An 18,017-nucleotide genomic window follows, 5' to 3' on the forward strand; every position below is an offset into this window, starting at 1 on the left:
GTAAAAACTGTCCCAAAGAACAGGAGCTTCAACCTTCAGAAAAGCAAAGTGAAAGAAACCAGCCAGCGACAACAGAAAACTGCAACTACGTTAAAAGGTTTATAGGGAACAGACACACTTGATAATCATCAAAGTAAATACTGTTAAAAGGCGAGCCTGAATATTAGTTAGTGTATAAAGGATTTACTATCACAATGTAGTAATCGTTCTGATCATATTTGAAAGAGGAAAAATATTAATTGTCTCTGGAGTCTGCTTAGGGTAAATCCCTCTTCCAAATTTCAAACTACTCTGTTACTTCTGCATTAGTGGCCATTTTGCATAGTATACATCATTTACTCCGATAATTGCTCTCTTGAGAAACATCTTTTGAAAATCTCCAGAAACGCAATCTAAGGAACCGAACACTTCACTCCTATATAATCAATAATGCAATTCAACTGAAATAAGTATATCAAGCAGCACTTTGATATGCCTAACTAACTTGAATCTCCCCCCCCCCCCCAATCATTGTGAGCATAGCACAGTATCCTGTGAAGTTTCCTCATTTCAAACCAAGTACACTCAACAACAGTATCTGGTAGAAATCAATGAGGCTCGATCAGCGCAAGTCATTTTCTATTGCCCCTTACGATACTCATCTTATTGGTCCTATAAATGTGATTGTACAAAATGATTAACCAATGATGTCATCTGTGTGAACGGCACAGGCTTCGACTTGCACAATGGGATTTCCCTTTCCCCTCTTCACCCATTCAGTACACTCCATGCCCCCAAAATCTGCTCTAACATTTAGGGAGTGGGGGGGGAGGCTGCAGAGGGGAGGGGGGGAAGGCTGCAGAGGGAAGGGGAGGAAGGGAAAGTCCCATCATGGAAGATGAAGTCCATTTTGCTCTTTGCATTTTTAGGAAAAGCAGCTGGTTCTTCCTGCCTAAGTGCAGAACCTAACGTTTGTGCCTACTGAAATTCATTTTGTTAGTTTGGGCCCAGTTCCCCAATCTGTTAATCTCATCTTGAATCCCGATTCTGTTACTCAGCAGCATTGGCTATCCCTCCCAGTTTGGTGTTACCTGCAGATTTATGAGCACCTTAATCCAAATTACAATGGGCCCAGGACAGAACCTTGAGGCACCCCACTTGTCACTTTTTTCCAGGATGACGAGTAACTGTTATCACAGTTTCACAGGCTAACCAAATAGCATTCGGAAGTTTTCTGCACTTTAAAATGTATTCCATGAAAAGGAAGAGAGAGGCAATGTCTGCACAGCTACACAAGTTCTGTCAGTCTTTTGGACTATCCTTAAAAGGTGGTAGTGGGGACAGATTGTGGCAATTTTGACTTTGCAACAATTAACTAATTTCCTGATGGAAGCACACCATAGCTAATCTCAAAGACTATGAAAGAAGCATAGCTATACTGCTTAATTTATTAATTATCATTATCATTAAACATTCCATAGATTTCAATCACTGATTCACGAAGTCGTATCTATCATTAGCTTTATCAGATTGCCACCCCGCCCCCCGTAACTTGTAAATCTGTGTCCAAGCATTACTATATCATGAGTCACAGAAGCAAAACACAAATATAGCAAAGCATAAGAAATCTGTTCTGTAGAAAAAATATGACGCCCATCACTATTGCAACTCACAATTGTAATTGTCCCAGACCAAACACTAATAAACTTATAGCCTAAAGAACCAGGGCCTGAGGAATCAGAGCTTTCAAAATGTTAGAATTTATATATTTGTGACTAGAATACAAGAGGCAAAATGTGCAAAACACAAGTACTGGATACATGATCTACACATTATTTTAAACCCATTTGTAACAACCACATAAATTAATGTATGTTCTGGGAAGAGCAAAGACAACAGAACAACTTGTACAAAAGCCTCCTTTTGTATCCCAATATGCTAAAATGCTCTTCATTTCAATTAAATCCAAACAGCCGTGGTTCTCTTTACTACCTTATCCCACAATAGCTATTTTATTTCAATGAAGCTATTTAGCTAAAAGTTGCTAACCTCAGGATTAGTGGGGGTTTTTAAAAACAAAACAAACTATACTTCCATAAGGTTTTGATGAGAGTAGAACCACACAAAAGACTCGTGTCTGATCTATGCATTTTAACAGTATGGTCATTACAGGCCGCAGATACAATCTTTGTATGTAGTTGTACCCGAGATTATTCAATTACATGTGTAACTTGCAAGAAATCAGATAACAGTGTTTGCAGATATGAAAGAGTGTACAAAGCTGAGGGTTGTCTTGATAAGTATTTTTATATGTGGGACTAAACAGTCCACTGCAATCCTGACTGAAAGCCACCACAGAATTGAGGCAATGCAATGGCTAGCATGCTCCTGAACAAAAAAAGTGGCTAACAGCACAAGACTGCCTATTCTAAGGCAAATCACTAGTGAATCGAAATTGCTAAAGATTATCAAGTGTAGAAAGAAAGAAAGAAAGAAAGAAAGAAAGAAAGAAAGAAAGAAAGCTCTATGTAGCAAAAAATATGTTCAGATACAGTAACTCTGATATACAAAACTTACACAGTGAAGTGCTCTAGTGAAGTGTTCCTAAGCCCCAAATCAAGATACTAACAACCAAAGTTTTAATCACATTATTAACATATACTAGATATACAGTGATATTATACTTGTTTGTCAAATCAAGAAGTGTGTCTGAGATAATGATATTGTTTTGAAAAACAATAGCTTATACTACACAAAAACACAACAGGGGCCACATCAGGCCACGGCTTGTAGATCCCCAACATAGCAGAACGAAGTACTAATATTAGTAGTAGTAAACAGGAATGTGAGTGCTACTTTTTATGAGACAATACAGTGCACGGTTACATTTGCATCTTCTGTAAAAACATGTATACAAGGAGCACATTGTTACTTATCTAAGCCTAGAGCATGCGCAAGAAAAGGGCATGTATATTCCTCCCTTCATTGCAAAAAACCTCTTACAAACAGCTCCACAAGAAATACTCTTCCCCCACAATGCTTCCCTTCAGTGACTTTCCTGACTAGCTCTTTTTTACATTATTTCGCCACATTCCTCACAGGTCCTCGTAATAAGCAGCCCCCAACACAGAAATCATGTAATACACTGAACTGGTAACAGCAGACACAATTCTCACTGTAGTCAAATATACAAACTTAAGATAGGTACAAACTACAAGTGTAAAAGTGAGAATTGTAAATAAACTCATTAGTCCCACTAAAAATATCTGAAACCTGAACTGGAAAAAGCTATACTTTCCAAAAAAAAAAAAAAAAAAGTGCCAGAAAGATTAATTCACAATAAAGAAATCCATACACTTCAATATCATTAAGCAGTGAACTCTACATGATACCAAAATATGAGAACACAATGGGTCAATTCCAACATACCATACATGTCAATCTGCATTTCAAAAAAAGGGGAGCATTATTTTTTATATACATAAAAATGATCAGTCGATTATCATTTTGCCTGAAAGGCACACCACACCTTTATGCATGTCTGAGGGTCAACTACTCAGATAGGCTGTCGACCTGAATCTAGTCACATGCATGACACGCTGATAATAGATACTCCTATATTTATTTCAGAAGCAGAATGGCAATAAAATAATTTCATTTGGATGTTCAACATAGTTGTCACACCATAGCAGCAAAATTAGGGAAGTCTTGGCAGATCAAGACAATTACTTGATCAGGTGCTTCAACAAAGTAGCGGTACCATCAGTTCTACTGATGTTGTCGCCTTCCAGTAGAATAAATTTATGGAGTGCTGATCTATATTCAGTTGATTTCTGGATAAGAAATCGTCGCTTTCCTTTTGCTGGCGCACCAGATGAGCCAAATCTTTAAAAACTCCAACCTATAACTCAGTGTTTCTCAGTTGGCTGAGTGTCAAAAATTCATTGCATGTTGAGTAAAGACTGGGAAAAGCTGGAATTGGAAGGAAGGTCTCCCTCCTCTGAGGGGGAAGGGTAAGGGGAGGTGTTAAAGGTGAGATTATAGGTTAATATTTTTATAAGATAGAAATAGAAAGTAAGAGAATGAGAGGAAAACTGTTGTAGGAGGAAGAAATTAATGCAAAAGGATGAAGGAGGAAGGGCTGAAAGAAACAGCAGGTGGCTGGGTATGTGTGAATAAGGTACAAGTTGAGTGTGAAAGGAAAATGGGAGAAGATCAGTAACTGTGGTAAGATGAGACAGTAAAAATACTTTAGAGGCATGTGGGAGTGTGAAGGGGCAAATGTAAAAGAAAAAACCTTCTCCACTTAAAGAGCCTCTGAAGAAGCAAACTCTGCCAAAAATAGGGAGGCTGAGTCACAATACCTACAGAGCAAATGTCTGTACTTAACCTGAGGAAAACTGAGCTATGGAACTCCTTGCCACAAGGAAAATGCTGTGACAAAGATGTCAGCAATTTCCAAAGATGGATTTGATATCAGTAGAAAATGATGTCAGCAACTGTCAGCTGATTATGCCAAACTGTTCCATCTGTCACCATTTTGTGACTGGCTCTGCCACTGCACCATTTTGTGACTTGTGGGCCTCAAGAAATTTAAATGAGCCTTGTGGGCAGAAAGTTTGAGAACCCCTACTGTAACTTTTTTTTTGCCCACAATTTATTGTTTAGCTTTCCCCACACCTTTTTCTTTTAAATTCTCCTACACAATTCTTCCAGCTTTCAATCCTACTCCACGCATATCTTTCAGTATTGAAGTCCATGATTACCAATGTGAAGAGTGCTGCTGCAACCCGGCCCTGACTGCAGGCCTGCCATGGGTATCTGGATGACCACTGTGAGAACAGAATGCTGGACCAGAGAGGCCTATGGCTGCTTCCCCATCACTCTTAATTATCTTTTTATCAGAAGACAGCAGATGACTTCTCTTACACAATCTCTATAGTATTCAGAATAATGAAGCAATTTAACTGGACATCTCCGACAAAAAGAAGCACCAAAATAAGATGGTATTCATTGAGCTTTTTGACATAAAGGCTGCTTTCCTAAACAAGTTGACAAAAGTAAGTCTCAATGAATTCAGTAAGACTTACTCTGAGGTAAATGAGGCTGGGATTACAGCCTAAGTTATCTAGTTCCTCTTAAATTCTAGTTCCTCTTTGATCTTTTAGAGATCAAAGGCAACTCAGATTTGAAGCCCAGTATTGCTCCCCTCATACATAGGTTTTAGCTGAAAAGAAAAGATTCTTACTTTTTCTCCCTCTCTTCCGTTTCAAGACTGGTATTCTGATTTTCCAAGTCCTTACTCTTCTCATCCTCTTTATGTTCCACATTGGCTTCATCTGTTTTCAGTATTCTTAATTCCTTTTCCTGGTCAGTGTGTGATTCCTGAAAACCTTTTTTGCTTTCCTAGGAGAAATAAAAACATTGATATAGCTCACAATTGAAAAAAAACCTGTTAGTTTTCAATTAGGAAGAATCTGCACCAGCCATTTTCTCTGTTGGTATCTATACTGGATTTGAATTGATTTTATATATGTGCTAATGTTGTTTTAAACTCTCTGTCTGTCTCTCTCTCTCTGTGTAAACTTTTAAAAAATTGTTTTTATTTATGCAATTGTTTAACTGTTTATATATATATTGCTGTTTTATATATGATTTATTATATTGTAAATCATTTTCATGAAATAATAACACAACTCTAAGGAAGTACTGCTGCAATTCACATCGGATCATGAATGTTGTCCCTTGATCCATGTCCAGGCTGCTGAAACAAAACCATTGGTTTTACCTGTGAAGGGTATTTTTTAGTGAAAGGATGTTCTAAAGTAGAATGAGAGCTCTCTCAAGCACTTGCAAGCACCACTGCAGCTAAATTAGAGATTTATCCTCTCAGCTGGCCCCCAAGCTGCGAGTGCAGGCCCCCATTCGGCACTCAACACACTAGTAAGAAAACATACCAACAACATGTAGCAACAACACCACACATTGAGCAGTTCCCTGCTCCAGCACACAAGGCAATCCAGATACATATTCAATCAGATAAGAAAAAACCAAATAGTGAATGGTAGGGTAAGGCTATAATAACATCTTTTCACTCAAAGAAAAGTACTATTCATGTGTCCAAATTACCCAAAATAAGGTGGGTCTTGGCTGCCTATATCCCTGGAAACACATGGTGAAGCGCGTGTCTCTCAAAAGTGCCCCTGCAGAGATGTAAGTATTAATATGGCAATCTCTTGTAAAGGAACGAGGGCTCACCCAGGCCGGAGCATAGCACAGAGCATTTAAAGATAACGCTGCAGTCTCATGTATGCACTAAGGTAAAAGGTAAAGGACCCCGGACAGTTAAGTCCAGTCAAAGGCAACTATGGGGTTGAGACACTCATCTTGCTATCAGGCCGAGGGAGCTGGCATTTGTCCACAGACAGCTTTCTGAGTATGTGGCCAGCATGACTAAATAGCTTCTGGTGCAACAGAACACTGTGACTGAAACCAGAGCGCACGGAAACACCGTTTACCTTCCTGCCGCAGAAGTACCTATTTATCTACTTGCACTAGCGTGCTTTTGAACTGCTAGGTTGGCAGGAGCTGGGACTGAGCAACGGGAGCTCACCCCATCGTGGGGATTCAAACCGCTGACTTCTGATTGGAAAGCCCAAGAGGCTCAGTGGTTTAGACCATAGCGCAACCTGCGTTATGTATGCACTATTGGTATGACCGCAATACTCCATGACTTAGGGCACCTCTTTCTTTTGATATGTTTGCATATCTGAAAAGTGAGTAATATTTTTATTCACAGATAATGCCACATCAAATCCCCCAAAAATCCTCTTTAGAGGAAGTTTTCAGAGGGTTCTAAGGTGCACCCATTCTTTACACAGAGGTTCCTTATCACAATCAATCTGAAAAGCGTGGGAAACTGAACCAGACATCTTTGGGTGGCCCATCTTATGCATGAGTGCTTTAGCAGTATCAGTCCTCTCAGCCATGGTATCCATGCCAACAGAGACAGAACCAGGTTTTGTGCCCATGACAGTAAAGGTCAATGCCATCCAGAAGCACGGTGTTTATGAGCTGATTTATACACTCCCTTAAGGGCTTTAGCCTTCAACTGCTTTATCTTGCCCATAGCCCCAGAGTAGCTGTAGCTGATTACTGAGATCTAATGGGTGATCAGCAAAAATATTAAATTTAAAAAAACTACAGAGCTGCTGGAGGAGAACTGTGAAAAAATGTCGGAGTTCCGGAGGGGAGGAAATATCCCCTCCATTGACCAAAAACAAAATTCGGACACTGGGGGTGGAGGGTAGTTCACTTTAAACCAGGGACAAGCAGCAGGGGAGGTGGTGAAGGGAAAATACAGAGCAGAAAGAGTGGAAAGTGGTAAGGCACATAAGAAACCCAAAAACTCACACACAATCAAGCACTGTACATCAAGACAAAAATTCATGGGTCTCCCTAAGAGAGAAACAGCATCAACGCAACCTTCCCCCAAATAAGCACAGAAGCACTAACAACAAATGATAAGCAACAATGTCATAAAGATAAGCTCCGAAAACTGTAGACAAAACACAACTCTAAGCAAAGATGAATGGAGAATGTGAGATACAATCTCACAACGTGAAAGCAGTAAAAACTGCTGGGAGCTGAAGAGCAGAAACCTCTAATTTAGCTGTGCTAGAGGGAGCTCTCATCCTACCTTACAACATCTCTGCTCAACGGAAAAAGGAACATAAATATTGTAGGAAACACTGTTCACCCGTAACTTTCCAGATATTTTTGACCAGGAGAACATCAGGAACATGGAGCTCTGATTTTCCACATGGTGCAAATTATAGCTACAAGGAATTTGTAAGGTCATGTGAATGTAAGGAACTTTCAAACTGTGTTATCAGTTTCGTAGCTTGAGACTTCCTAGCTTAACGGAGCTTAGCAAAAGGAGGCGCAAAGGGGCTTGGTGTGAGGACAAAAGTCTGGTTCGGATCCTGGGACACAATTGCCAAATGAGGTCTAGATATAGCAGACACAACAGTGTTTGATTTCTGCCTAAACAGAGTTTTTAGGGCCTTCTTTAGAACTCTGCAAGACACCCACAAAGGTATTTCTTTTGTCAAAGTGAATCTGGACTGCAACAGGTTCTTATCAGCTCTGAAAATGACATTAATACTTTGAGAAATGTAGCAAAACTAGCAAACAGTATATTAATGCTAGAATAAAACACTTTACTTTATAGGCACAATATCCACTCAAATGTTATTTCAGCTTACTTTAACAGAACACAATGATATATTTTACAAAATCTACAAAAAATAATGGAACAGCTCTTACCAAGGAGGACGTATCATTTTCTTTTCTTTCACTCTCATTCTCAGCTTGTGTGTCTTGTTGTTTCCTCATTACTTCATCATCTCTTTCTTCAGATTCCACCTTTATTTCTTTTATATTTTGCTCAGTTTCTTCATGCTTCTTCATATCTTTTTCAAGGTCCTTACAGGGCTGGCTCACTATTTTCTCTGGTAATGCCATTTTAAATTCAACATTAGCTGATGTACAGTACTCTTCAAAGCCATAGAGGTATCTAAAAGATGACAATAACATAATGATTAGTTCACCATAGTTTGGTTTATGAGACAACTACACTTTTAAGGATGTAAATTAATTTGCTAAATAATGGTTTAAGATTGCTTTGTTTTTTAAAAGAAACCAACAACATGGTACCAGCTCAAAATTGTGTTGTTGTTGTTGTTTTAACTGCCCCCAAATGTCAACTTGTTTTTGAAAGAAATACCTGAAAAAAAGTTATGTTGAGTCTGGTTAGTCTAGCAACATGGAAGCTCAGGAATAAAATTTAATAACTTTCCAAACAAATTTGAAAGAGGACTTACGGTTAGCTGCCAGAACAGCAGACTTGATTTGGGTAGTTACTACTACACATAGCATGATACAGCCAAAATAGATAAAGACACCTTAATTAGAATTGTATCCTCCTATTTGGGAGTAAGCCCTGTTGATGTGACTTATTTCTGAATGAATACACACGAGTACAGTATTAGGATTGCACTGTGAGAGTACTGGGTTCTTTGCTCTGTGGATGTTTCTGGAAATGCAGGAAGGATATGATTTTTGCAAATCCCGCCTTTCTCCTGAAGCCCCTTATACCACCTCCCATGCTGTTCCATAGATCGTCTAACCCTTTAGAGCAAGGGTTGCAGACAGCAGGGGGAATCAATGAAAACTACTTTCCACATTGTATTGTTCATGGAAGGCTCCACTGAAACAAAGCTGTTCGTGACTGAAGAAACACAACTGAATATAGCCTATTATCTTTTTTTTATTTATTTAAATGATGACAGCTTTAAAACAGAATACCTATGCAATGTTTCTTTTGGCTGAGATGAAGCATTCAACATTGAGTATCAAAGCAAAGCACACAATTTTATATATACAGATCTACTTACTTTTTGTATGCACATTTAACATTATATCCAGCGGCGGAGTTCAAGACAGGGATCCCAAGATCCTGATATACTTGCTTCCAGACTGCTCCACTTTCAATCTATAAAGCAGAATGAAAATTGTTATCCCAAGAAAAAGCATTATGTCTATGTTTAAATGAATAATTCTGCACAAGTGTCTAAATAAATAATTTATTCTGAACTTTAAGGGTCTAAAATAGCACACACAAAAATTAGATGCCCATACTTTAAGAGTATTCAAATTCACTTCCATCTCCTGTGCACAGATAATACCTATGTATTTTGAAGTAAGCCTGTCTTCTATGGGGTTAACACTCAGATAATTGGGTATATGTAATGACTGCAGACTTCATACTAAACTACTATTACAAGCTGCTTTCTTTTTTAACCTAGAAAGAGAGTCTTAGAAAAATTAATGCATAAAGAGTCCTTAGTGTGATGTCCACCTCATCATCTACAAATCTCCTCTCCTAGTGGTTTTGAAGCTGCACTATTAACTTTTCTTCAAATTGCAAAATTATTTCTACTCTGATTAATAGTACTTACATTATCAAATCCTCCAAGCTTATGTACAAGTCTGAATAATTTGAAGAGATTCAAGTTTCTGTATCCAAGAACAGGTCGTTTATTAATCGGAGTCCCTGTGAAAGAAAGTATTTTGAAGTGTGGCTTTTTAGCTTGTAAAGAGCAACTCATATTGGTGTTAATGCACATAAATCAGTTCAGTGTCTCAATCCCAGACTATACCACATATATATGCTGTGCATACTCTGCATATTTTCTCAGAGGTAATTCCAATGGGGCTTACTCCACGGAAATGTGCATACGATTGCAGCTGTGGCCTTATCTTCCTAGTTAACAATCATGTAACAGAACTCATACTACACAGTTTTTCCAAGTAATTGGAAAAGCCATTATCAAATATGTGTGGGCTCCAAAAGTTGCTAAATGGTACAAAGGGAACTTCTTTGCAAAGCTGAGATGAATTAATTTAATTCAGCTTTCTTGTCAAATCCATTCATTCTGCCCTATGATTACTAAAGGGCAGTTGGACAACTGGCATTATGATACAGTTCAAAATCAAAATATAATGAAATAATATTTGCCCTGCAATCATTCTTCTCTTCAGGCCTGTGCAACCTGTAACCCACAAAGTTGAAAACAACACACCAGCAACATATGGTAGCCATGAAGAGCTTGATAATCTTCCAATTTTAGCTGCCTGCAAAGGATTGCAAAAGCTACTGGCAGGCCACAAAACTTGGCTGGTGAGCTGTGTTTGGTTTTGGTGGGTTACAGGTTGTACAGGCTTGTATATAATACAGACACACACTGCTAAGTTATTAGTTACTCTGTTGTTTCTTTACTTGCTGCATTTTTCTTCCATTTTAAAACTGGTGTTCTGTTATTACATTTTTACTCTGCTATAACCTGTCCAGGGAACACTAACTGGATGTACATGTAACAGGATACATGTTTTAGAAAAATAAATAAATAACAGGTTTAATATATATAAATGAAATATTTTGCTGTGCTATACCAGCCAGAATTCATTTTTATTTCCAAAAAGATAGTGCTGATTTTTAAAAGGAACAACTTTCAACTGGCCTATCTGATGTAGTGGTTGAAATGGGGCGGGGGAGCCTTTTTGAACCTTATGGCTGCATTTCCTTCTGGGCAACTTTATGAGGGCAGGACTAGAAGCAAAACACTGATGTAAATTTTATCTTTGTACAGGAGGCTAGCTACTAAACATACGCACAACACCCCTCGCTATCCTCCATCCAAGCAAGGGAGAATGATTATCAGAGTTCAAGGATACATTCCAGCCAGGGGAAAAGCACCATAGGAAAATATGAAACAAGGCCAATGTGGTCTGGCAGGGCCCCCAAAGGCTAGAAAGAGGCTTGAAGAGTCACATTTGACCAGAGGTTCCTCACCCCTGGGCTAGGACCTAGGAGACCAGGGTTTAAACCCCAACGGAGCTTTGAAACTCACTTTATGAAAAGCAACAAGACAAGTTTTCAGGGGTGTACTACATTCTCATACTGTACTACATCCCCTATAGCGTAAAACAAACTATATGATAAATATAATGACATGCTTACCCCTGTCTTCCATGAATTTATAGAGTTGTTGTAAGAAGTTTTCTCTTTCCTCTGGAAAGGGTTCTATTTCTTCCTAATTTAAACAATATGGTAACAAAAGCACATGTTAGATTGCCCTGTTAATCACCACAGTTTTCTTTAAAAAGTATTGCAGGGAATTACATTTATATTTTAAAAGTTCAGGAACCATTACATAATGCTTTGGTACTTTGGCTTTGAAGGCAAACGTCATTTCTCTGTATCTTACACTAATAACTGTTTTAAGTGTATTTTAATTGGAAAACGTTTAGTTTCACTATGGGGAGCCATCAAAATACAAATAAATGCATATTTATAGCATAATCTTCTGCATGTCTACTCAGAAGAAAATTGAATGGGACTTGCTTCCAAAAAAGTGTATATAGGACTGCAGTCTTAAAGCACCATAATAAGAACATAAAGCAAATCTGAAATAGTGAATTAATTGAAATTTGTTATCTGTTATTTAATTACAGCAGTCAAACTGAAATTCCATTTTCCTCTCCAAGAGAAAAATATTTCATTGTGGAGATGGCAACTTTTGCAGAAAGATAAACCAACTCATTTCCACGGATGTTCCACATATATTTTAGCACCATTTTGAGGGAAGTGGCGTTTTGGGTTGCACTTTTTAAAGTTTCCTTCTTCTTTTTAAACCAACAAAACAACTCCAGTAAAAATTTAGAAAAGCAGATGTTGCTGATGTTCCAGTTAATCATGTTTGTTAGAAGCAGGATTTAGCAAAACACAAAGTTAATATTAAGGAGGATTCTTAGTCATTCAATGCATGCCTGTGCGGGGTTTGCAGATCATGGTGTGTGTGACTAACTTTTCCCCTACTCGTATATGCTGCTAGTTCAATGTCTTATCCCTAAAGGATATCAGCTGTGGTAACAGCAGAATATATATATTTTTTACAAACCCAAATAAGAGATAATGTCCCTTCTTTATTCCAGTCAAACATGCTCGTTACCACAATTATTCTGCCTATTTCTTGAACTTAAATAAAATTGCAACATATAGGTCATATACCATCCCTGTTGGTAGTTTTTTCCCCACCTTGCAGACGTTCACGCTGATCACACGCTAGTTTTCTTTGTTGCATAAAGAAAACTGGTTTCCTAGACTAATCAGGGTTCACAAATATGGACAATATACAAGGAAGAGGTATGCTAAAGACAATGTAATAAAAGGGTTGATATTGTCTGTGCCACTACTGTAATTCAACAATCAATATACTCCAAACGGGAAATATTTCATGGCTCAACCAAATTACAGTGCTGTACTTGCCTCTTCTTCGCTGCTGTTATCTTCCTTTTCTTTTTCATCTTCCTCCTCCTCTTCTGCTTCGCTACTGGAGCTTTCCTCTTTCAACTCAGTCTTCCAGTTACTGGGAACAGTTTTGTTTTTACAGAATTCTAAGGCTTGATCAAAAGCTGTAAATTGAATGAAACTTATTAGCACTGAATGTCTAGTTTGCTCCTGCATGTAAAAAAAATATAAAAAATTGGCCCGTTTGGTAAAACACACATAAAGAGAAGAAATTGAGCTTGTTCATGTTTTCTCCTTGGGAACGTACTGGTGCAGGCCATATGCCTTTTCCTTGTGAGGAAAAGATGGTAAGTGTGTGATGTGATCCTACTTTTATTTGAACATGGGATTTTCCTCACCCTAAGAGATAAAAAGCCCACCTTTCTTCCAAAGGGGTTTGGCTAACACCTCACAGTAAGCACATTCACCGATCTATGCTTTTGGCATTACAAAACTATTTGCTATATCTAGATACTATTATATCACTTTCAAGAAACCTTCAGCAGACTGCCTTGGAGCCACAAGTCCATCAGCCATGGACAAACCCCTGGTATAAGTTCATAACTTTTGTGCATCAAAGTAGTGCCATGTGCTCATTTAATCACAGCTCACCTCTCACTACCTTCTATGATAAAATGGTATAGTTTTATAAATATACAAAATTAAAAGTGCCCTCTATCTTGATATAGTTTGCCCTGTTCAGAATGGAGTTGCACTTCTCCCTAAAGGATCAAGTCTGCAGCCTGCGTGTGCCTACTGATTTGGTCTTGCAAATGAATGCTCTATGGGTCATATAACAAATTCTTGTGGGATCTGGCCACTATTCTTATGATGTGTTTGAAGACACTTGGAACTTCAGTTAGATCTGAGTAGCAAGCATACCTGTTAATTGCCACAAATAGCAGGGAACATACCTTGTCACTACTTGAAAAAAGACCACTATCTGCCTATTTATTTCTGTACATAATTAAAGGTGCTGGCTTTGACTTATTAAGCCTTAAATGGCTTGGGATCAGGGTATATGAAAAACCACAAATTCCCATCAAAACATGTCTGAGTATTAGGATCAGACGCCCTGTTCACAATGTCCCATCTCCTGAAGTATGGTGGGTGGCAGAGAAGGACAGTACCATTTCAGTTGTGGCACTTCATTTAGGGAACTCACTCCCTGTCCATTAGCCTAGCAAACTGTGATAGCTTTCAGGGGGTTTTTTACAAGTGAGGTATCACTCAGCTGATTTATTCTGGCTATTTAAGATAGTATTCAACATGGTCTTGATGGTATTTAATGATGCTTGTCTTGTATGGTGTTGGTTTTTGTTCTTCCTACTTCAATTAGATTATTAGCACCCGCAGAAATTATAACTGAGAGGCAACGTGTACATATTTCAAATACATTAAAAGAATAAGTAATGAAAATTCAGCTGACCCCTATTTACCCCTTCTCTGATATTACAGTTTGGGGGTTGCTTTTTTTTTTTTTTTAAGATCCCAGCTGGGCTCAGAAGGTGTCTGCAGGATTCATCTCCTGGCTGTCCCTATAGCAAAAGCCAGAGACTGCCTGTATGGTTGTAACGTGCAGGATCTGTGTGGGAGAGATGTAATGGAGCCAGACAGGACCAGCATATCAGGTGGCTGCTGACTGGAGAACAGCTGCCAGTCTGAAATTTCATGCTTTTTGTCGTCGTTCTTGAGCTGAACTGCAGGCTGGAATAGAGGACTGCTAATAGTTCACAGAGGTGGGCAACCTGTGGCACTCTAGATGGTGCTGGGCTACTGCAACCATCATCCCTGTCCACTGACCATCATGGCTGGGGCTCATGGGAGTTGGGAGTCCAGTAACATCTGAAGGGCTACAGATTCCCCACCCCTCCTGTACAGGAGCTTTGGGAAAGCACAGATGAAAAATACATTGAGTTTTTCTTTCTTTGTGTGACTGCCCAAGGGATGAATGTGTGTGGTGTAAATTAGCTGAAGAGGAACAGATTTGGGAGGTAACCTAATTAAAGGAAAATTTAACTGAGAAGTTTGGAGGTGAACTTACTTGGCTCACCTCAGGGGACACCAGCCTGGAGCCTGTGAGTGCCATGGTGCCCACAAGAGTCTTCATTTGTGATCCCATGGAGGCCCCAGACTGAGCTTACTTTCTTTTTAAGCAAGTCTCCAGCCCTGCTAGAAACATAGTTATGAAGCAGAACACGCAGGAACACTCTTCTAAGGAATGTCTGTAAAATGAACAAGCCTGGCTCTCCTACCTGGGTAAGTGTATTTAGTCAATGTGTGAAGTGATTGATACCAGGCAGTAGGAATCCTGAGGTCCTAAAGAGCTGCTGCTTCCACTCCCCTTTAATACACTTTACCGGCCTGCCTCATCTTCTATGCAGAAATTCAACAGGTTAAGCACTCTCTCTAATTTTATGTGAGGCCATGCTCCCCATGGCAGCCATTTTGTGCTTTGTTCACACCCCTAAGGCAGCCATCTTATGATAGAACCCTTTCAAAATTCAAAATGTGTTCCCTGGTCCAAAAAGGAAGGCAACTCCTGCTCTTCTTTATACTTAGGTTCTGGATTCGGGTAAGACACCATTCTCTCAGCTTCAGTCATTCACCTTCTTTAAAATGTTTTTTGCAGCAACAAATGTGAGATCACGGAAGTAGTCTGGTGTTTAAGACAGAGTTTCTGCCTGATATTTTCTTTGAAGCCTTGGGCAAATCACTGATCTCCATTTGGTCTAGCACTCTTGTTGCAAACATTGGTCAGTCAAATCCCAGTGCGAAGCTTATAAACAGGTCGTGAAAGGAACAAATTCCCCTGCTGTTCACTGTATACTCAGTGAGTATACAATTCAGAAGTATACTACCTGAGAACATGAAGGTTCCATTTAGCTATCATGGATAATAAGAGGAGCTTCCTAGGGTAGGGAACAGGAAAGAGCAACTTTGAGTGGGCTGAACTGCAGGAAAATATGGTAGGAATTGTTTAGCAGTTGGTGGGACATGTAGCACCCTCATGTTTTGTAGCACAGCTGTCCCTCATAGTGTGTGCCAGATTTCTAGCCAAATTCAGCTGAAAAATGCTATCTTTTCTTAATTCTATATTGTCTTTACCTTGCTTTAATGCAGCATCAGGCTTTGGTGAAGAATCACTAATCTCTCGAACATCTTTCCTTGGTACGGAAGAGCTAATAAATAATAATAATAATAATAATAATAATAATAATAATACAGTATTACAAAACTTTTAAAACAAAAAATTTAAAACACTTTAATAACAAATCATTCTTTCCATCCATGGATCAAACATACCATCCTGGTATTTTTAAAAAAAACCAGGTCCATAAGCATTATAATTAATATAAACCTTGTCTGCTGTTATTATGTTCATTTAGCAAGAGTATCAAGAAGGTACTGATTCCTGGGTCCATTACCAGAGCAGATTTAATTCTGTGCAAGAGCTTTCAATCCAAGCTTTCTGTGAGTGGAAAGCAGTGGGAACAGACAATTGTATCCATGGCAGCTGCTTAACAGTGCAATCCTTACAAAAACCCTGCCTTCTTGTGTCAAGCAAGAAGACAAATGGGAGATGGGTGAGTGGTTCACACCTCTCAAAAAATGGCTCCTCAGTCCTGCCTTCCAGAGGCAGAACCTAACCCACCTAGGAATGTCTGCCACTCAGTGAAGGGAGAAAAATGACTTTATAAAAGGTGACAAGACTGACATTTCCTTGTTGATACTTTCTTAAAGAAAAGAAATTCTTCTCAAGTGAAAAAGTGGCATGAATCAGGTCAGAAATGGGCCCGCCATTTACACTATTTTGAAGCCAGCTGAAATAATACTGTGTTACTGTGATTTACAGTGATACACAGGCATGTTAACCAAATCAAGAACAGACTCTTTAGAAATTGTCCATCACAAAAACAAACTTTGACATATAGAACAAGTATGTAAAGCGGCCACCCTTTGACTTATACAGCTGCACAAAATTGCAACCTGATTCCTAACACATATGCTAGGCACTCTATGTAAGTGACATGAGTGGGGTGGAAGGTAGAATGAACAGTTGGTTTGTGCTTCCTGTCCCTCCCTCTTACTGGCATTTAAAAATAAAGCCCTATATATGTCACGTCAGTGAGTAGAAATGACAGATTGTATTAGCTAGTTGGTATAAATAATGACACTGGAAATCTTTCTACTCACAATTTGCCATCCTTGAAAGAACGAACCAGAATGTTATCCTTTTTGACTGCAATTTCATCACTGCAGTCTGGACAAACGACCTGCATAAAAAGAAAGGAAATATTTAAAATATTTTATAGCAATATTTGGTACCATTCTGAGATATTTCAACGAAGATACTTTTTGTTCATATTCTAGAGTCCAAAAAACTGGTCACAGAGGTGACTGACTGCCCCTGTCATGGATGCTCAGCACACACAAAAATCCTGCCCAGAGTTCTCTGAAAACTTCAGGGAACTTGTGTGAAGGCTGCCTTCCATTGTGCCATGCATGAAAAACAAGGCTTTGCTCCTCTCCAAGTGTTCTAACCTGTGCAGAGAATTCAGGGAAGGGGAGACGATGTTGTCTTATTTTGCAGTGGGCTTTGAAGAAACAGAAGCAACAAGGAGGACAGGACTTGCATTCTACCTTCTCTTTAAGTCCAGCACGGAGTGAGATAAAAGGCACACACACATTTGCCTGAGTCCTCTGTATACACAGAGGACTTGGGGGAGAGCCCTTTCATCTCATTTCCCACAGAGCTTCAGAGAAAGATGCGATGCTCCTTTCCACTACCAATCTTTCCTCTCTTCAGAGTCTTCTAGGGGACGGTGGGTTAGTAAGCTAGGAAGAAATTTGTGGACCCCTATTCACTACTAATTTCACAAAGAGTTTAAATTGCTCAGCAACTTCAGCCAAATATAATCACCTACATCATATGAATTAAGCCACTTGTTAAATTACCTTCCCTATTTAAAACTGGCACATTGCTTCTAAGATCTTTGATTTGCCTTATTTCAGTTTTTAAAAATGTGACCTTATGGTGCTTTTGGCTAAGTCACAATCTTCCATTAGAAGCACGAACCTAATGCAACCTTCTTCTAGAACATTATCAAGTAATATTTCATGC

The 18,017-nt window shown here is 38.9% G+C and overlaps 1 protein-coding gene across 7 annotated transcripts in view; it reads right to left on the bottom strand.

Moving 5' to 3' along the window:
• Positions 1-18,017, bottom strand: part of ARID4B (AT-rich interaction domain 4B) — an 86,688-nt gene that overhangs the window by 21,082 nt on the left and 47,589 nt on the right. For 6 of the 7 annotated variants that reach the window (XM_080997639.1, XM_080997641.1, XM_080997637.1 and 3 more), the window contains exons 9-16: positions 17,090-17,169; positions 16,001-16,074; positions 12,868-13,017; positions 11,564-11,632; positions 10,002-10,096; positions 9,438-9,535; positions 8,308-8,557; positions 5,228-5,385 (exon numbers count right to left, since the gene is read on the bottom strand). In XM_080997639.1, coding sequence (XP_080853765.1) covers positions 5,228-5,385; positions 8,308-8,557; positions 9,438-9,535; positions 10,002-10,096; positions 11,564-11,632; positions 12,868-13,017; positions 16,001-16,074; positions 17,090-17,169 — 974 coding nt within the window. Of the gene's footprint in view, positions 1-5,227; positions 5,386-8,307; positions 8,558-9,437; positions 9,536-10,001; positions 10,097-11,563; positions 11,637-12,867; positions 13,018-16,000; positions 16,075-17,089; positions 17,170-18,017 lie in introns of all 7 variants that reach the window. The other variant, XM_080997638.1, reaches the window with a different exon arrangement.

The sequence above is a fragment of the Podarcis pityusensis genome, assembly GCF_964106645.2.
Source record: "Podarcis pityusensis genome assembly, chromosome: 3".
Lineage (NCBI taxonomy): Eukaryota > Metazoa > Chordata > Lepidosauria > Squamata > Lacertidae > Podarcis > Podarcis pityusensis.